This window comes from Setaria italica, chromosome VII, assembly GCF_000263155.2.
Source record: "Setaria italica strain Yugu1 chromosome VII, Setaria_italica_v2.0, whole genome shotgun sequence".
In the NCBI taxonomy this organism is placed as follows: Eukaryota; Viridiplantae; Streptophyta; class Magnoliopsida; order Poales; family Poaceae; genus Setaria; species Setaria italica.
Window position 1 is genome coordinate 7846723 of NC_028456.1, and position 20974 is coordinate 7867696.

A 20974-nucleotide genomic window follows, 5' to 3' on the forward strand; every position below is an offset into this window, starting at 1 on the left:
ATTCATTTTCCAAGCTGGTGTTGATTGGATCAACTATCGGCGCCAAATTAGTAACATCTAGGATGTGATATTAGAGGTCATGTATTACGTTTCGGCCTCCAGAATAGTGCGTGATGCATCCCCTTTTCTTCATTCTCTATAAAAAAAATACTCAAATCTGCCAACACTATCGAGGTTTCAGGCCAATCACATTGGCGCAGCAAACAGGTACCAATGGAAGGGCAATAGGATCGGAGTTACCAGCGTCTACATCTCACAAAGGTGATCCATATATCCATCTTTCTGCCTGTAGAGCTATAGATTTTTTATTTTGGCAAAATAGCCATTTTAAGTTCTAGAGGGTGAACTTCATCTCTCAACTTTTAGATTGGCCAATTTAGTCCCCCAATTTTCAGATTGGTCAATTTAATTCCCCAACTTTCGTTTATGGGTCAAACTCGTCCATTGTGCTGATATGTGGCTCCATATTGGTATGAAACTAACAACAGGTCTATTTTACCGTGGGCTCCTTCCCCTCTTCAATTTTCACCTTTTAAATTACAATAACCTATGATCCAAAATAAATATGAGGATACATATGTTTGCCGAGGGAGCGTGAATACATGCATGGAGCATGTATAACTAGGGACGGAGCCAGGATAAGTGAGCAATACCAATAGTGATTATATGTAGATGATAGCGTATGCATAAAAGAAATTAAGCTAGTTATCTACTAATTTGTTTTGAATTAAACATGTGAAGATAAATAAAATAGCATGTATTTGCCAACCAGCTAAAATACAAACCAAAAAACTGGTTTAGAACCGAACTGTTACCAGCTTTACCTGGGACGCTCCTGGCATGGCTACAACTTGCCAGTTGCAACGCGACAAGCTTCGTTGTATCCTAAGACGATCCGCCAGAAGTGGCGCTCCCGTCCAAGTCGCGCAGCATCATCGGGAGCTGCAGTCGAGGGGTAGCCTTTTTATCAAAGCGATCGATCGCCGGCGCTTGGCAGTTGGCACTTTGGCCTAGGATTCTTCCGCCCGTTCCCGCATGGATGACTTCTCCTTCTCCCGCTCCGGCACGCACCAGCGTCGCCGGCAAGGAGCGCACAGTCCCTTCACCACCCCGGAAAACTCCACCTCCTTCGCCGCCCCTCGGATGGTACGGCGCCGGGGCCTCGATGACATGTCGTGGCAGAGCTCCGTGTCCTGGCAGCCAGATACGTCGTGGGCGCAGCCGCACGGCCTCGGCGCAGCCGTAGGGCCATGGGCACCGGCGGAGTCGGAGTCCGCCTCCCGGCGTGGTCCAGCGCTGTTCCGCCGGACAGCGAGGGACTACTACTTGTCAACACGGTCCAGCCGGATCTACCGCGACCGATCTCCGGTAGCGCAGCAGCAGTCCCGTGCTGGCGGCGGCAAGCGCCTGGAGCTGCAGAGTGTCGTGACCGACGCGAGCCGCGCCATCGTCGTGGCGCCCAACACTTCTTTTGCCAGCAACGACGACGCCATCGTCCGCACGGCCGCCGGCCGAGACTCTGGAGACAAGTCGATGGTCAAGTACAGCGGCACCTACAACAACGCCATGTCGCGGGAAGTATCCTTCTCGCGCGACAACCACGACAAGCTGTACGTGCCACCGCGGCAGGAGGCGCCTAGCTTTGGCTACGACATCAGCGTCGCGTCATACAGCCGGAGCCAGTACCTCGACGACGACGACGGTGGTGGAGACTACGGCTATGATGACGACGATGACGGTGAGATCGAGGTGAGGATCGGAAAGCCTGTGAGCATCTCCGGGTTGTTTAAGTACTCGACGCCGTTGGACATCATCCTCCTCGTTCTCGGGTGTGTCGGAGCCACGGTCAACGGTGGATCTCTGCCCTGGTACTCGTACCTGTTCGGGAATTTCATCAACAAGGTTGTCAACAGCGACAAGGCACAGATGATGAAGGATGTCAAACAGGCAAGTTGTGTCATAAGGACGAATCAAAGTAACATCGATTTCCACGCTACCAGATTACTGTGATGCTAATCTATTTGTAGTACCTTGTTGGATGCAGATCAGCATTTACATGGTGTTCCTTGCTGCAGTTGTTGTCATAGGGGCGTATCTTGGTAATTAAGCATGTTGTTTTGGTATTTCCGTTTGAAGCAAGCACGCATGTTCTTGACAAATTCTGTGAGCGTGCAGAGATCACGTGCTGGAGGATCATTGGCGAGAGGTCGGCACTCCGTATACGACGGGAGTACCTGAAAGCGGTGCTGAGGCAAGAGATCGGGTTCTTCGACACGGAGGTGAGCACGGGCGAGGTGATGCAAAGCATCTCCAGTGATGTCGCCCAAATCCAGGATGTCATGGGAGAGAAGGTAACACATCAATAACACACGGAACGTGCGAATAACTCAGAATGAGTGATTGCCTACTTGATTCTACTGAACAGGACAAAATAATAATTAATTGGTCTGTTCTATGGAAATTAAGATGGCAGGCTTTGTGCATCACGTCTTCACCTTCATCTTTGGCTACGTGGTCGGCTTCACCAAATCATGGAAAATTGCTCTCGCCGTCTTCGCTGTCACCCCTCTCATGATGTTCTGCGGCATCGCCTACAAGGCCATCTACGGTGGCCTCACCGCCAAGGACGAGGTCAGCACGCTCAGTTTATTTATCTCCACTCAAACAACTTACTGCTAGTTTGACTGCTAAGGAATGGGTTGGATTGAAATAATTATGTTTCTTTTTTTTTTTACATTTCTTGTATTCGGTGATGTATTAGGCATCATACCAACGTGCCGGCAGCGTGGCCCAGCAGGCCATCAGCTCGATCCGGACGGTCTTCTCCTTCGTCATGGAGGACAGGCTGGCAGACAAGTACGCCGAGTGGCTAAACAAGGCGGCTCCAATTGGCATAAAGATGGGCTTCGCCAAGGGCGCCGGCATGGGAGTGATCTACCTAGTAACCTACTCCCAGTGGGCTCTGGCGCTGTGGTATGGCTCGCAGCTGGTCGCCAAGGGCGAGATCAAAGGCGGGGATGCCATCGCCTGCTTCTTCGGCGTCATGGTCGGAGGAAGGCACGTGCAACAGCTAACCTTGCACGGCGGCAGGGGTTTGTCTTGCCGCAAGAGATGGTTCTTTTGCTGATGTCTTGGAATTTGGCAATCTTCGTGAGCGCAGGGGTTTGGCGCTATCGCTGTCCTACTACGCGCAGTTCGCACTGGGGACGGTGGCGGCGGGGCGAGTCTTCGAGGTCATCGACCGGGTGCCGGAGATAGACGCATACGACGGCGGCGGACGGGTGTTGTCGGCATTGAGGGGCCGGATCGAGTTCAAGGACGTGGAATTCATGTACCCGTCTCGGCCGGAGGCCCTCATCCTGTACAACCTGAATCTTACCATCCCCGCGGCTAAGATGCTGGCGCTTGTTGGCGTTAGCGGCGGGGGCAAGTCCACAATGTTTGCGCTCATAGAGAGGTTCTACGACCCAGCGCGAGGTGAAGCAGAAACAATGAAAACTAGCAACATCGATTGTTTTCTTGTTTGCTCGTGTGGGTGTGTGATTGAATATTGTTGTTGGTGCAGGGACGATCACGTTGGATGGCCAGGACCTGCCATCGCTAAATCTTAGGTGGCTGCGCTCGCAGATCGGCTTGGTCGGCCAGGAGCCCATCCTATTCGCCACCTCCATCATTGAGAACGTGATGATGGGGAAGGAGAACGCGACAAGGCAAGAGGCCATCGCGGCCTGCACCAAGGCCAACGCTCACACCTTCGTCCTAGGCCTGCCAGATGGCTACGACACACAGGTCATCAACGCACACGCCAAAAACTTTGACATGCCATCAGCCTCCGTGCTCGATTTGCATCTAACAATTCTGATTTTGGCTTACCATTTATTATATTATAGGTCGGCGACCGTGGGACCCAGCTGTCGGGAGGTCAGAAGCAGCGCATCGCTCTAGCGCGCGCAATCATCCGGGACCCGCGCATCCTGCTGCTGGACGAGCCCACCAGCGCCCTGGACGCCGAGTCTGAGGCTGTGGTCCAGCAGTCTATTGACCGCCTCTCGGCCGGCCGCACCGTGGTCGTCATTGCCCATCGCCTCGCCACCGTCCGCAACGCCGACACCATCGCCGTGCTCGACCGTGGGGCCGTTGTGGAGTCCGGCCGCCACGCTGATCTGATGGCTCAGGGCGGCCCGTACGCTGCCCTTGTGAAGCTCGCGTCGGACAGTGGCAGGTCCGACACCTCCGAGCCCAGCAAACTAGCTGCTGCCGCCACGGAGATGTTCAACAGCTTCACGGACGAGTCTGGGCATGACATGTCAGTGATGTCCAAGTCAAGGTATCATCGTACTCAGACGATCGACAAAGACGCGAGCAAGAAGGATGCTTGGGCGAAGAAGGACGCCAAGTTCAGGATCTCAGAAATATGGAAGCTGCAGCGGCGAGAAGGCCCGTTGCTGATCCTGGGTTTTCTGATGGGCATAAACGCCGGTGCGGTGTTCTCGGTGTTCCCGTTGCTTCTGGGCCAGGCCGTCGAGGTGTACTTTGACGCCGACACGTCCAAGATGAAGCGGCAGGTGGGCTATCTGGCCGTTGCCGTGGTTGGTCTCGGCGTGGCCTGCATCCTGACCATGACCGGGCAGCAGGGTCTGTGCGGATGGGCCGGTGCTCGGCTCACCATGCGTGTCCGTGACCGCCTCTTCCGCGCCATCCTGAAGCAGGAGCCAGCGTGGTTCGACGAGGAAGACAACGCCATGGGTGTCCTGGTGACGCGGCTTGCGCGGGACGCCATTGCGTTCCGGTCCATGTTCGGAGACAGGTACGCCGTGCTCTTGATGGCCGTGGGCTCAGCCGGAGTGGGGCTCGGCATATGCTTCGCGCTAGACTGGCGATTGACGCTTGTCGCCATGGGCTGCACGCCGTTGACGCTTGGCGCCAGTTATCTCAACTTGCTCATCAACGTCGGCCCGAAGTCGGACGACGGCGCGTACGCACGGGCCAGCAGCATTGCCGCTGGCGCCGTGTCCAACGTGCGCACGGTGGCCGCTCTCTGCGCCCAGGGCAACATTGTCGGAACCTTCAACCGGGCACTGGACGCCCCAGTGTCCAAGGCTCGGCGGAGGTCACAGATCATGGGCATCATCCTCGGGCTCTCCCAAGGCGCCATGTATGGTGCCTACACGGTGACGCTCTGGGCCGGTGCTCTCTTCATAAAGAGAGATGAGTCCAAATTCGGTGACGTGTCAAAGATCTTCCTCATCCTTGTGCTAAGTTCCTTCTCCGTTGGGCAGCTGGCCGGCCTTGCCCCCGACACATCCGGCGCACCGGTGGCCATCGCCGGCATACTGTCCGTACTGAAGCGTCGCCCGGCAATCAATGAGGACGGCACCAAGCGGCGAAAAATCAAAGATGGGAGACCCATCGATGTGGAGCTGAAGAATGTGACGTTCGCGTACCCGTCGCGTCTGGATGTGACGGTGCTGAATGGATTCTCAGTGCGCGTGAAAGCAGGGAGCACGATTGCGGTGGTCGGTGCGAGTGGGAGCGGGAAGTCGACAGTGGTGTGGTTGGTGCAGCGATTCTACGACCCAGTGGACGGGAAAGTGATGGTTGGCGGCATTGATGTACGGGAGCTCGACCTCAAATGGCTCCGAGGGGAGTGTGCAATGGTGGGCCAGGAGCCAGCCCTGTTCACAGGGTCCATCAGAGAAAACATCGGGTTCGGCAACCCAAAGGCTTCGTGGGCTGAAATTGAAGAAGCTGCCAAGGAGGCCAACATCCACAAGTTCATTGCTGGGCTTCCCCAAGGCTATGATACTCAGGTAAATAATTTCAAGCAAATTGACTATAAAGATTTGGAGAAACAATCCTGAGAAAATTTCAAAACAAATAATCAAATGCGTCAAATAAGCTAAACAGATGTGCTCAAGCCACAACTAGTTTTACCATGTGAACATCCTATCCAATTGTTCGCATATGTATTGCTGAACAAGTATCATCCTGAACCAGCTGTGATTGTTATCTGCAGGTAGGAGAGAGTGGGGTCCAATTGTCAGGGGGGCAGAAGCAGAGAATTGCCATTGCACGAGCCATTGTAAAGCAATCCAGGATACTACTTCTGGATGAGGCTAGCAGCGCGCTGGATCTGGAATCCGAGAAGCACGTGCAGGAAGCCCTTAGGAAAGTCTCACGGCGTGCAACGACGATCATGGTGGCACACCGTCTCTCCACGGTACGCGAAGCCGACCGCATCGCCGTCGTGAGCCACGGGAGGGTCATCGAGTTCGGCAGCCACGACGACCTTTTAGCGAACCATCGCGATGGTTTGTACGCCGCCATGGTTAAGGCAGAAGTGGAAGCGCAGGCATTCGCGTAGAACATACTCTTGATGCGTGTAATTTCAGCAATTTGGACATTGTGGGATGATCAATTCTTTTTTTACAACAAAACTTCACTAGTAATAATGCTTAGGTTGATTACATGTCAATGAATTTTTTTTAAAGGATTATACTTGGACCACGGATTGAATAGAGTTTGTAGAAGGTGTTTAAGGGCACCTGTCGTATCGGATGTTTGATACTAATTAGAAGTATTAAACATAGTCAAATTACAAACTAATTGCATAGATGGAGTCTAATTCGCGAGACGAATCTATTAAGCCTAATTAGTCCATGATTTGATAATGTGGTGCTACAGTAACTATTTGCTAATGATGGATTAATTAGCCTTAATAGATTCGTCTCGCGAATTAGACTCCATCTGTGCAATTAGTTTTGTAATTAGCTCGTATTTAGTCCTCCTAATTAGCATCCGAACATCCGATGTGACCCTGCTAAAGTTTAGCACCCCGTATCCAAACACCCCTAAGTCTTAATAGAATACCAAAATATCCATATGTACGGTGAGATATTTTATTTTGAAACTCACATAGTCTATTTTTATACCCATCTCATTATGTTTGAAATAATGTATTTCCTTCTACCGAAGCTCGTTACATGTCTATTGAAATAAATGTCTCTTTTTTTAGAGAGGTGTTAGAGCACCTCCGGCAGAATCTCATTCCTCAATCCAACTATCTTATTATGAAAGTTGGTGAAAAAATAGTGCTCTAGCATATTCCCTTTACTTTTCCTGTTTCCCAATAATTTACTCCAACTCTCTCCAAATAAAGAAGGAGTTGTGACTCTCTCAATAAGATAGTTGCATTAGGATGAAATTATTACAAGACTGTAAACTCAACTCTTCCAATAGTAATGAAAGGGTATTAGAATATCCCATTACCGAGTTATTGGAAGATATTTATTGGGAGACTACTGGAGATGCTCTCGAAGCAAAAGTAGATTTAACTATATGCTAAATGAGTTTAGTGTGCAGGCGAGAGAATCAAGAAGGGTGGCCTGTGATAGCCCGAGTAATTAAGAATCTAAATCAAATAATCAATAGGGTAATTAAGAAGCAAATCAAAGCTAACTCCAAATTGCTGAGAATTAAGATCCAAACACACCTTATATTTTGCCAAGTCTTAAAACTCCTTCCTCTTGATGATCACCTAGAGAGGCCAATAAAAACAACTTTCATATAAGAACTTAAAGCCAATATAAAAGTGGTAGAACTTTTTATATGGAACAATCTTCATAATCAGCACTTCTTCTGATTTTGAGTAGAGGGAGTTCAAAACTGAGTTGAAGTTCGACCAAATTTCAATCAAATTCTAAAAACAGCTTTGTCTGGCGTGCGCCAAAAAAATCCCACAATTCTATCTCCAAATCTATCAAGCTTTTCCTTGTTGGCCTTTATAAAAGTTCTAGCCCACACCTTGAACTCCAACTTTTATTTTTGGAAATGCAAGCACAAAGTTCAAACTTGGTGAGAAAATACATGTTAAACCCGACACCTTTGCATGACATGCATCACAAGTATCTTTGTGCATTCTTGAGCATTAAGAATATCATTTTGCATATTTGAGCATCATGAACATCCTTTTGTGCATCATTGAACCTCATGAGCATCATTTGTGCACATTGGAGCATTTTAACCATGCATTGTTTAAGTGCCTAGAAATTAATTGTTTATTGTTGAAAAACTAAATTTGTGAAGCAATCCCAATTTATTTTATACAACTATGCCTCCAATTATTTTATGTAAATACTAGATACCATTTAGTGATTTTAAAATATTTTTACCAAATTTTTCAGAGATGTTTGCTTGTGCTAAAAATTCATTTAAAGTTCAATTTTAGCTGTTTTGTTTTGTCTATTATATGCAAACCATAATAGATTTTGAGTTGATTCTTGTTGTCTTTGATTGTGGGGCATTTTATCTTTCGAACGAGTATTTTTGGAGAATTTTTGGACACATGTATCTAGGTCATTTGAGGGGGCAAACTTTAATGGGGAAAAATATCGCGGGCCCACTTGGCAGACCCTTCTTCCACCTTCCTCCTCTACCAGATCGCCACCTGCATGCCCGTCGCTGGCACGGCGCCCAAAGATGGCCAGATTGGTCCCTCCCCAGCCCCTGCAGGGCTCCTTCTTTGCCCATTGGCCGCCCAAGCATCCGCCCATGTGCTCCTTTGCCTCCCACGCCTCCTCCTCATGCTCCATTGCCTTCCACGCCTCCTCCTCGCGCTCCATTAGGCGAGCTCCCATGCACCCACCATGGCTGCCACATGGCCGGCTGAAGCATCCCCACATAAGTAGAGACTAAATATGATCCAATTATCAGTCCCAGGAGGCTGATAACATATTTATTCAACAGATAGTTTAGAAATCGTACAACTCCCAAAGGAGCAAGCGGGCAAGCCACACCCAAAGCAAGACTAAAGCGATAACAACACAAATCCAAGTTGCGGTCCAGTCAGACTCCGGGCTGCAATCGGAACTATGCGTCAGCGAAAGCATCCTGCAAAAGGGCCAACACCGCAGGCAGCGTTGGGTGCAGACGCAACCTCCTACTCGAAGTCCTCGGCGACGAAGTCCGGATCCTCCTCTGAAGCAACAACACAAGGGTGAGTACAAAAGTACTCAACAAGTCCAACCCCACCCACGGAGGGGGATACAACAAGAATATGCATAGGATTCAACAAGGATATGGTTAAGGTTTATTTGCAATAAAGCTAGATTTTTGACACATGAAGGATTTTATTTCAAAGAAATTTTCGTAATGCATTTTCTTTAGTAACCGAAACATTAAGTGGGGTTGATCCTACACAAGGGATCCAAGTTTTATCGCTACTGGACTCCCCATCCGCCATAGCGCACGGCACAACTGCCGGACACTTCCAAACCCAACACACACCTTATAAACCAACCATCTCCAAAGTTGTATGACCGAGCCGTAACTCGTCCAATGCCGTGGACACGGCTACCCAGATAGGTTTTAACTCTGCAGAGGTTGTACACTTTTCCCACAAGTAGGGTACCGCATCACGATCACCTTAATGATGGTGAGGATCCTAACAAAGCCATTACCCACCTTAGCCAACACTAACTAGTCAACATGGAAGCACCCAAGGGGTTAGCAACCCATCCACGTGGTCGAAACCGGGACCTAAGTCACCAAGAGCTTAGTCCTTCTCCAAGGGCTCCCGTTGCTCACCATCACACCTGAAGCCTAGTAGTTTCGCTAGTGGGGTTTATGTTAAGCCGTTGCCCATACAACGGTCGAGTGGTTGCACGATGATGGAATTAGGCAATATGACACATTAACTCGGTCCTTAGCCATGACAAGATGGATATCTCCCACTCTGCTCAACCACTAAGGTACGAGTTCAACAACCCAGCATTCCACACAAGAAACGCCCATCCATCTCATCCACCACCTCTCTTTACACCCGAAAATCCAAACTCCTCAGTTGAACACACTCACACATTTATGTCCCGAATAAACAGATGTAGTCATGATTGAATTTGGGTAACGAGTTCCTAAGCATTCTAGCAGTATTTACCATCTAAACAGAGCAACTCTTATTTAGAGATAAATATAGGATAACAAGGAATAATCATAACAATCAAGGGGTGGCTATCCAACCATGTCTTGCAATAAAACAATATGCATTTTATAAAACAGGCCAATAGGTTGTGTTTGAAAAACTGGGTATTAAATATGCATCAAAGGATCAGGTTGGACTTGCCGTTCTCAAAGCCTTCCGGGAGCTCCTGCTCGCGGTACTGGTCCTCGGGCTCGGGCTCGCGGTCGAACTCCTCCTCGTGCTCCTCCTCGGGTACTCCGCGATCTACGGCACACACCAACGAGCACACAATAAATAAAAAGGAAAAAGATTTTACCCGTTGAGCTCCGAACAGAAAATGTGAACGGAAAATAGGTAGGAACGGTATTTTCATGAAATTTGGATATGCCTCAGCGGAAATATATGAGAGGAGGCCGTGGTCAAATTTGGGATCGATTGGAGGAAGTTTGGCGCATGAAATGACGGGTTAAAGGGAGGTTACGGGCTTTAAAACAAGGTTTAGGATTAAACCGCGAGAACCAGGGACCTATTTGTAAATATTTCTGAAAGGTGGGAGGGCTTGTTTGCGAATAGGGAAAACTTGAGGGTTAGATCGAAAGAGGAGGGATTTTATCTCTTTCTTCCTCCTTGGGCCATAACAGGGAATTGGGGGGGGGGGGATGACCGGCGGTGGGCCGGCCGGCCTTGCTCGCCGGCGGCGAGACCGAGTGGTGGGGAAGGGAGAGGATGGTGTGGGGGGCCTGTTTTGGCCCTCACCTTGGCCGGCAAACGGTGGGGAAGGGGCGCCGGTTCTGGGCCAGGAGGTGGCGGTGGCGGTTACCGACGGCGGCTGTCGGGTGCACGGGGAAAGCAGGGGAGGGGCGGCGGTGAAGCTAGCGGCGGTGGTGGTGGTGTGGAGGGCCGGGCGTTGCCCCTTTTATAGGCCGGCAAGGGGGCGGCCGGTGGTGATGATGGTGGCTAGGACTTTTCCGGCCGGTGGCGTGCCGGAGTGGGCTTGCTCGTGGATGGCGTGGCGGCATGGTCGACGAGGAGGCACAGGGGGCGGCGACCTCGTGGGGAAGCGCACCGGGAGGGGACGGCCGAAGACCGGCCGGTGGACGGTCCGGCACGGCCGGCGGCGCCAGCGCGACACGCGCGGCATGGGGCGCACGGTCGGGCACGACGCAGCACAGGCGCGCGCGGCCGGGCGACGGAGCCGCGCGAGCACAGGTGTGCGTGCGGCGAGCGTCGGCCTGGCGCGGGCGGCCGGGCTTGCGCGGGCGTGTGCGGGCGGCCGGGTCGGCGCGGGCGCGTGCGGGCGGTCCGACGTGGGTGGCCGGGAGCGGTGCTGGTCAGCGCGGCCCCTGCGCCGGTGGGGCCGGGCACGGCCGGCGCGGCCTCGGTCGGGCGCCAGGAGCTAGGCGCTAGGCGCCAGGGAAAAAGAAGGGGGCAGCAGGAGAAAAAGGAAGGAGAGAGAGAAAGGAGGAAGGAGAAAGAAGAAGGAAAAAAATCGGAAAAAGAAAAAGGGAAGGAGAAGAGGAAAAAGGAGGAGGAAAAAGGGAGGGGCAGCTCGGCGAAAGTTGCGGGATTTGACGGCACGCGTGATGGATTGGACGGGCATGCGACGAAAATTACGGGGAGCGGAAAAAGAGGGTTGAGGACGTCGGGGCCGGGACGACGGGTCCGACGGAAAGGAAGGCATTTTTAGCGAGTGATTTAATTTGGTAGATTTTTACGGGTGTTACAAACCTACCCCACTTAAATTGAATCTCGCCCTCGAGATTCAGCTGAACTCTGAAAAGATGGGGAAATTCTTTCTTTAACGCGATCCTCGCGTTCCCAAGTAGCTTCTTCTTCACCATGCCTACTCCATTGGACTCTGCAAATCCGCACTACTGAATTCCTTGTCCTTTTGGTGACGGTGTCCAGAATCTTGACGGGTACCTCCTGATATCGCAGGTCCTTCTGCAAATCTATGGTTTCCACCGGTACTTTCTCTTCTGGTACTCTCAGGCATTTTCTTAGTTGGGACACATGAAATACCGGGTGGATATCCGACATCTCTTCGGGCAGCTGAATGCGGTATGCTACGGCTCCAACTCTTTTTAACACCTGGTATGGTCCAATATACCGAGGGGCTAATTTTCCTTGCACTTGGAACCTTCGGGTACCTCGAATCAGGGAGACCTTAAGGTACACGAAGTCCCCTTCATTGAAAATCAACTCTTGTCTTCTTCTATCGGAGTAGCTTTTCTGCCTAGACTGTGCTGCTTTCAACTTCTCTCGTATCTCAGCCACTCGTTCTTCTGCTTCTTTGATAAAGGCGGGTCCCACTAGGGTGTGCTCTCCTACTTCCAACCACATCAACGGGGTCCTGCACTTTCTCCCATAGAGAGCCTCAAACGGCGACATGCCTAAGCTGGCTTGGTAACTGTTGTTATATGAGAACTCTGCATATGGTAGACTCTGTTCCCAGTCCTTGCCATAAGTAAGGACACATGCCCTCAACATGTCTTCCATGATTTGATTCACTCTCTCTGTTTGGCCATCGGTCTGGGGGTGATAGGCTGAACTAAAATCCAGTTTGGTGCCCATAGCTTTATGCAAACTCTTCCAGAATCTAGAGGTAAATTGGGTCCCTCTATCCGAAACAATTCTGCTAGGCACACCATGCAGCTTCACTATGTTGTCCACATAGAGTCGAGCTAGCCTTTCCCCACCATAGGTGGTTCGTACGGGTAGGTAGTTGGCGACTTTAGTGAGTCGGTCCACTATCACCCATACGGAGTCATTCCCCTTTTGAGTCTTGGGCAAACCCACTACAAAATCCATGCCAATCTCGTCTCATTTCCAAACTGGAATGGGTAGTGGTTGTAGTAAACCGGCTGGCTTCTGATGTTCGGCCTTAACCCGTTGGCAAATATCGCAATGAGCGATGAACTGGGCTATGTCCGTTTTCATCCCATTCCACCAGTATTTCTGCTTTAGGTCCATATACATCTTGGTGCATCCCGGGTGGATGGAATATGCTGCGTTATGGGCCTCATCCATGATGGTCTGCCGGAAATCACCTTCCTTGGGCACACAAATCCTATCCTTGTACCACAAGGTCCCTTTCACATCCACTCTGAAGTCTAGGGCTTTATTTTCTCCGGTTTGCTTGCGAATCCTCACCAAGTCCTGATCCGAACCTTGGGCCTCTCGGATTCTTTCCTCCAACGTGGGCTGCACCCTTAGCTTGCGGCTAGTATGCTGAGGGATAATGTGTACATTTAATCGGGCCATTTCCTCTTGCAAGTGTGGGTCCTTGGGTCCGATCTGCCCATAGGATTTTCTGCTTAAGGCATCCGCGACTACATTAGCCTTACCGGGGTGGTAGTGAATTTCCAGATTATAATCCTTGACCAATTCTAACCATCTTCTTTGCCTTAAATTCAGATCTGGTTGGGTGAAGATATATTTTAGGCTCTTGTGATCTGTGTAGATCTCACACTTGTTCCCGATTAGGTAGTGCCTCCAGATCTTGAGGGCATGCACTACGGCTGCAAATTCCAAATCATGGGTGGGGTAATTTTTTTCATGGGGCTTAAGTTGGCGGGAGGCATATGCCACTACCTTCCCATCCTGCATCAGGACACACCCTAACCCTTGTCGGGAAGCATGACAATAAATGACGAAGTCCCGCTGGATATCCGGTAGGGTTAATACTGGGCGGTCGTCAATCTTCTCTTTAGTTCTTGAAAACTCCTCTCACATGACTTTGTCCAATTAAATTTCTTGTCCTTCCTAAGTAGCTCTATCATGGGTCGGGCTATCTTAGAGAATCCTTCAATAAACCTCCGATAATACCTAGCTAAACCAAGAAAACTCCTAATTTCACCAACATTGGTGGGTTGCTGCCAGTTGGAGACGGCTTCAACTTTCTCAGGATCTACTGCCACTCCTTCTGCGGTCAAAATATGACCAAGAAATGCCACTTTCTCGAGCCAAAATTCACATTTACTGAATTTAGCATAGAGTCGGTGGGCTCTCAATTTCTCCAGCACTACTCGTAGATGTTGCTCATGCTCTTGGACACTCTTGGAGTAAATAAGTATGTCGTCGATAAAGACCACGACAAACTTGTCTAACTCCTCCATGAACACCTTGTTCATGAGATTCATGAAATAAGCAAGGGCATTGGTCAGTCCAAAGGACATCACTGTAAATTCAAACTGGCCATAGCGGGTGACAAAAGCTGTCTTCGGGATATCACTTCCCTTGATCTTGAGCTGGTGGTACCCTGATCTCAAATCTATTTTGGAGAAATACTTGGCTCCTTTCAACTGGTCAAATAGGTCATCTATTCTGGGAAGGGGGTATTTATTCTTGATGGTGACCTCATTTAGTGCGCGATAATCCACGCACATCCTCATGCTTCCGTCCTTCTTCTTAACAAAGAGTACTGGGGCTCCCCACGGGGATGAGCTAGGTCTGATAAAGCCACTCTGTTGCAGTTCGCCTAACTGTTTCTTCAGCTCTGCTAACTCAGATGCTGCCATTCTATAGGGCCTCTTTGCCATAGGGGAGGTTCCAGGGATAAGGTCGATTACAAACTCTATATCCCTGTCCGGGGGCATTCCAGGTAGTTCTTCAGGAAAGACATCCGGGTATTCTCTCACTACCGGGACTCCTCTTATGGCCTTGGCTTCCATGCTAAAAACCATTGGGTCGGGCCAACTTCCTCGGGTGTGACAGGTCACTTGTACACCATCCTGATTAACCAGGCGTACTACCTTATCAGCACATCCTATGTGTCCATCATGTAGACTTAGCCAATCCATTCCAAGGATCACATCTATCCCCTTAGACTCAAGTACTACCAAGTCTGCTAGGAATTCTACCCCACTTAAATTGATCCTTACCCGGGAACAACCTAGTCGACACTGGATGTCGGCTCCAGGCGTCCGGGTTATTAGGGGTATCTTTAGTAGTACTGTAGGTATGTGGTGCTTATCCACAAAGCTTGATGATATAAATGAATGTGATGCTCCAGAATCGAAGAGTATTGTTGCCAAAACTGAGCTGACTAGAAACTCACCGAGTACCACGCCCTGAGCTTCCTAAGCCTCTTGCGCGCTGATGTGGTTGACGCGGGCTCGTCCAAACGACTGCTGGGGCTGCCTCATTTGCTGGCTGTTGTTGTTGTTGTTGCCAGGGTTGTTGTTGCTGCGGACGGGAACACGGTTGGCTCCCAACACTGCCGCCCTTGGCCCAATCACTGCGTTGGAGAAGGCCGATGCAGCTGGCTTGTTGGCGTAGGGGCAGTTGGCAATGAAATGCCCTGGTTCACGACAGTTGAAGCATGCCCTGCCGTTGTTGGTGACTTGACTGGCACTGTTCTGTGGGGCTTTGACAGGGTTCTGGCTTCTGAATGGGGCATTGGTCTGATGGGAACCGAAGGCTTGAGACTGGGTTCGGTACTGCATCGGGGCTTGGGACCTGGGCATGGGGTGACCAAAGCTCCTTGGTTTCTGGAACCTGTCCTGCTAGTGGGCCTTGCTGTCCAGGAACCGGCGCTTGTTGTCCCTTCTCTCATCTGCCTTGGCTCTCTCAGTCAGGATGGCCATGTTCATCAGAGTGTTGAAATTAGGGTAGATCTGAGGAGTAAGCAGGGTCCTCAGTTCTGCGCTCAAACCCTTCTTGAACATGTCTTGCTTCTTCTCATCCTTGTCTACTTCTTCTGGAGCATAACGGGCCAACTCCATGAATTGATAGGTGTATTCTTCCACGGACTTGTTGCCTTGGCGCAGTTCACGGAACTCATGCGCCTTGCGCTTCATGGTAGCCGCAGGAATGTGATAGCAGCGGAACTCTGTCACGAACTCATCCCAGGTGATAGTGGAGGCATCCTGGGCGGCAGTGCAGTAGTTCTCCCACCAAGCTAGAGCAGTCCCAGTGAGTTGATGAGCAGCCAGGAGAACCTTGTCCCTGCTCTCACAGCCGAATGGCTCTAGCTTCCTCTGGATGACTCGCAGCCAGTCATCCGCGTCCAGAGGGTTGATGGACCCGCCAAAAGTGGGTGGCTTGGTCCGAAGGAAGTATGTCAGTTTCTCATTCATGCCCTGTCCGCGGGGCCTTTGGCGAGTGATGGCATTGGCCAAAGCTTCTAGCAGAAGGGTCTGGTTGTTCATGACTTGTACCAAATCAATGACCGGTGGGGGCGGTGGCTGCTATGCTCCCACTTGACTTTCCCCCCTACCCTCAGGCTGATTCACCTCTTGCTCCTCATGGTGCACTGCTGGTGGGGGTTCCTACCTTTCCAGCTGTCTTTCTGCACTAGGAGTGGCACGTGCTTGACTCGGGGAGGTTCTGGTGGCACGCTTGGGAGGCATCTGCAGATTGAGTGAACTTTCATGAGACTTGGATTTGGATATTAAGGTGATGTTTAGTTAATTAATTTCGAATTTTCGAAGAGACAAAATCCACCTCCTGTCGACAAACACACAGACTAACAAACAACAAGCACAAATGATTTTATTATTTTGCCAGGGCGGTTACAACACTTGGGGTAGGGCCAAAACAAACACTACATGACCGGTACAACAACACCACTGGGGTACAAGTCTAGACTCGGGACAGCTTCTGGAGTACAACTCTAGGTGGGGCACTCTACTCGCGGGACGAATCTGCACACTACGCGGAGTGGTCTTCTGGCGGAATAAGGAGGGCCAGCATCTCGTCCCTTAGGGTCCCACCCACGGGAGGGGGTTCCGAGGCTTCTCCATGGCCCACCTTCGAGTCCCTTTCCGAAGGTGGCGGTGCTGGTGGGGCATTAGGGCTCTTCCACTTCCCGGACCCCTGGGCAACAGGGACTCCATCCAATACTGGGGCCTCGTCGTCCTCCACGACCCGCATTTTCCTTCTCGTGCGGTTTGAGTGGTGGACTTCCTTCAATGCCCGCGCGTGCCGGTCGTCGGCCTCTTTGAGGGCCTCGATGGCGAGAGCCTCATTGCTTTGGGCGGCCGTGGCTCGTGCCTCAGCTGCTGCCAATCTCACCTGGAGTCTCCTCACCATAACCTCGGCGTCCTCGGCTCTGCGGATCTGCTGCTTCAGATGGGTGGCCTGCTCGTCGCAGAGTTCATCCAAAGTGAGGAGATAGGCAGCCATATGGAGCACGGTGGGGTCATCCTCGCGCTGTCCACGTCCTTCCAAAGTCCTCACCCGGGCCAGCCAAACCGGGGGGTTCTTCTTGACAGGCGGGTAAAACCTCATCGGTGTGCGACCGATGTGTCTCTCATAAATTTGGCACAGGTAGCGCAGGGCTTTCCGAGCTGCCGCCTGGTAAGTGTTTTTCCACCGGAAACCAGTGGCAGACACATTCCAGGGCTGAATGTCGGGAAAGCGGCTGCTCCTGCCCACATAGATGGTCATCTCGCATCGGAGAGTCCCACGGTCTTCATACTCCCGGCTAGAGTACTCCGGACGCTCGTAAATCCCGAGGCGGTCCATGCAGGCGAACAGCAACCTGGGAAAACCGGGCTCCTCCAGGCAATGGCTGTTGATCCAAACTTCTTCGGCCATCTGGAAAGAATCGGGGTATAAATTAGTTTTGCAATTGAGCAGAGCAAGTAAGAAATTTTGTAAATCATTTAATTTGGTCAACAAGGCTTTTCCGGTCCTAATGGTTACGTCCAACTGCCAACGACGGCTCTAATACCACCTGAAGCGTCCCCACATAAGTAGAGACTAAATGTAATCCAATTATCAGTGCCAGAAGGCTGATAACACATTTATTCAACAGATAGTTTAGAAACCGTACAACTCCCGAAGGAGCGGGCGGGCAAGCCACACCCAAAGCAAGACTAAAGCGATAACAACACAAATCCAAGTTGCGGTCCAGTCGGACTCCGGGCTGCAATCGAAACTATGCGTCAGCGAAAGCATCCTGCAAAAGGGCCAACACCGCAAGCAACGTTGGGTGCAGACGCAACCTCCTACTCGAAGTCCTCGGCGACGAAGTCCGGATCCTCCTCTGAAGCAACAACACAAGGGTGAGTACAAAAGTACTCAACAAGTCCAACCCCACCCACAGAGGGGGATACAACAAGAATATGCATAGGATTCAACAAGAATATGGTTAAGGTTTATTTGCAATAAAGCTACATTTTTGACACATGCAGGATTTTATTTCAAAGAAATTTTCGTAATGCATTTTCTTTAGTAACCGAAACGTTAAGTGGGGTTGATCCTACACAAGGGATCCAAGTTTTATCGCTACCGGACTCCCCATCCGCCATAGCGCACGGCACAACTGCCGGACACTTCCAAAACCCAACACATACCTTATAAACCAACCATCTCCAAAAGCTAGTTGTGTGACCGAGCCGTAACTCGTCCAATGCCGTGGATACGGCTACCCGGATAGGTTTTAACTCTGCAGAGGTTGTACACTTTTCCCACAAGTAGGGTACCGCATCACGATCACCTTAATGATGGTGCAGATCCTAACAAAGCCATTACCCACCTTAGCCAACACTGACTAGTCAACACGGAAGCACCCAAGGGGTTAGCAACCCATCCACGTGGCCGAAACCGGGACCTAAGTCACCAAGAGCTTAGTCCTTCTCCAAGGGCTCCCGTTGCTCACCAGCACACCTGAAGCCTAGCAGTTTTGCTAGTGGGGTTTATGCTAAGCCGTTGCCCATACAACGGTCGAGTGGTTGCACGATGATGGAATTAGGCAAGATGACACATCAACTCGGTCTTTAGCCATGACAAGATGCATATCTCCCACTCTGCTCAACCACTAAGGTACGAGCTCAACAACTCGGCATTCCACACAAGAAACGCCCATCCATCTCATCCACCACCTCTCTTTACACCCGAAAATCCCAACTCCTAAGTTGAACACACTCACACATTTATTTTCTGAATAAACAGATGTAGTCATGATTGAATTTGGGTAACGAGTTCCTAAGCATTCTAGCAGTATTTACCATCTAAACAGAGCAACTCTTATTTAGAGATAAATATAGGACAACAAGGAATAATCATAACAATCAAGGGGTGGCTATCCAACCATGTCTTGCAATAAAACAATATGCATTTTATAAAACAGGCCAATAGGTTGTGTCTGAAAAACTGGGTATTAAATATGCATCAAAGGATCAGGTTGGACTTGCCGTTCTCAAAGCCTTCCGGGAGCTCCTGCTCGCGGTACTGGTCCTCGGGCTCGGGCTCATGGTCAAACTCCTCCTCGTGCTCCTCCTCGGGTACTCCGCGATCTACGGCACACACCAACGAGCACACAATAAATAAAAAGGAAAAAGATTTTACCCGTTGAGCTCCGAACAGGAAATGTGAACGGAAAATAGGTAGGAAGCTTATTTTCATGAAATTTGGATATGCCTCGGCGGAAATATATGAGAGGAGGCCGTGGTCGAATTTGGGATCAATTGGTGAAAGTTTGGCGCATGGAATGACGGGTTAAAGGGAGGCTAGGGGCTTTAAAACAAGGTTTAGGATTAAACCGCGAGAACCAGGGACCTATTTGTAAATATTTCTGAAAGGTGGGAGTGCTTGTTTGCGAATAGGGAAAACTTGAGGGTTAGATCGAGAGAGGAGGGATTTTATCTCTTTCTTCCTCCTTGGGCCATAACAGGGAATGGGGGGGGGATGACCGGCGGCGGGCCGGCCGGCCTTGCTCGCCGGCGGTGAGACCGAGTGGTGGGGATGGGAGAGGATGGTGTGGGGGGCCCGTTTTGGCCCTCACCTTGGCCGGCAAACGGTGGGGAAGGGGCACCGGCGCTGGGCCAGGAGGTGGCGGTGGCGGTTAGCGGCGGCGGCTGTCGGGCGCACGGGGAAAGCAGGCGAGGGGCGGTGGTGAAGCTAGCGGTGGTGGTGGTGGTGCGGAGGACCGGGCGTTGCCCCTTTTATAGGCCGGCAAGGGGGCGCCCGGTGGTGATGATGGTGGCCGGGACTTTTCCAGTCGGTGGCGTGCCGGAGTGGGCTTGCTTGTGGATGGCGTGGCGGCGTGGTCGACGAGGAGGCACAGGGGGCGGCGACCTCATGGGGAAGCGCGTCGGGAGGGGACGGCCGAAGATCGGCCGGCGGACGGTCCAGCGCGGCCGGCGGCGTCGTCGCGACACGTGCGGCCCGGGGCGCACGGGCGGGCGCGATGCGGCACAGGCGTGCGCGGGAAAAAGGAAGGAGAGAGAGAAAGGAGGAAGGAGGAAGAAGAAGGATAAAAAATAGGAAAAAGAAAAAGGGAAGGAGAAGAGGAAAAAGGAGGAGGAAAAAGGGAGGGGCAGCTCGGCGAAAGTTGCGGGATTTGACGGCACGCGTGATGGATTGAACGGGCACGCGGCGACAATTACGGGGAGCGGAAAAATAGGGTTGACGATGTCGGGGCCGGGACGACGGGTCCGACGGAAAGGAAGGGATTTGCCGGGGCTCAATGGTCGAAAAATTTTGGAATGCATTTTTGGCGAGCGATTTAATTTGGTAGATTTTTACGGGTGTTACACCGGCGACCACCAGCAACCCCTCCCCTCCAATCCTCGTGCCCGTTGCTATGTCACCTCACCCATTCTTATCCTCGTCTCACCCTGACTATAAAAGTAGCCCCTCCTCCAAGCCTTTGCCTCCCAAACCACAGCTTCTAGTACCTTGCCCCAAAATGCGAAGCTCCGAGATGCCCTGTTCGCTGGCGAAATCCAGCCATCTCCCTCCGTCCCCCTCCAATATCCCGCGCCTTGAGCTCCCCCACCCTCCTAGCGACGCCCTTCGCCACTCCTCGTCGCCTGCCGGCCACTGAACTGCTGGCAAGTGGAGTTTTCCCTACCACAAGAAACTCACCCGCCGCCGCCACTGCCCCACCATGGAGACCCATCTTTCAGCCCTCCCCGTCCTTAACCAAGCACTCAAATGGAACCTAGGTGAGGCCCTGGTGCTCATGCTCATGCTTGTTCTTCTTGTTGGCCGAGTTGCCACTGCCCCGCAGAGCTCCTGTGCATCGCTGCTTTCCTCCCCACCTGCGCCGCTCCAAGGAGGCCC

The 20974-nt window shown here is 51.3% G+C and overlaps 1 protein-coding gene across 1 annotated transcript; it reads left to right on the forward strand.

The window, feature by feature from the left end:
* Positions 1 to 904: 904 nt before the first annotated feature.
* LOC101775201 (ABC transporter B family member 19) lies at positions 905 to 6490 on the forward strand. Its single transcript, XM_022828195.1, has 9 exons — positions 905 to 1947; positions 2045 to 2099; positions 2176 to 2351; positions 2467 to 2631; positions 2762 to 3061; positions 3156 to 3477; positions 3566 to 3789; positions 3891 to 5810; positions 6017 to 6490. The coding sequence occupies exons 1-9, from the start codon at positions 1036 to 1038 to the stop codon at positions 6362 to 6364; spliced, it is 4422 nt and encodes a 1473-aa protein (XP_022683930.1). The 5' UTR covers positions 905 to 1035; the 3' UTR covers positions 6365 to 6490.
* Positions 6491 to 20974: the final 14484 nt, after the last annotated feature.

What these genes read in the sequence shown, in the direction of transcription:
- LOC101775201 (XM_022828195.1), top strand. Translation starts at nt 1,036, where the DNA reads ATGGATGACTTCTCCTTCTCCCGCTCCGGCACGCACCAGCGTCGCCGG. An exon ending in TGTCATAGGGGCGTATCTTG is followed by an intron (nt 2,100 to 2,175) that starts GTAATTAAGCAT and finishes GTGAGCGTGCAG; the next exon opens with AGATCACGTGCTGGAGGATC. An exon ending in GCCTCACCGCCAAGGACGAG is followed by an intron (nt 2,632 to 2,761) that starts GTCAGCACGCTC and finishes GTGATGTATTAG; the next exon opens with GCATCATACCAACGTGCCGG.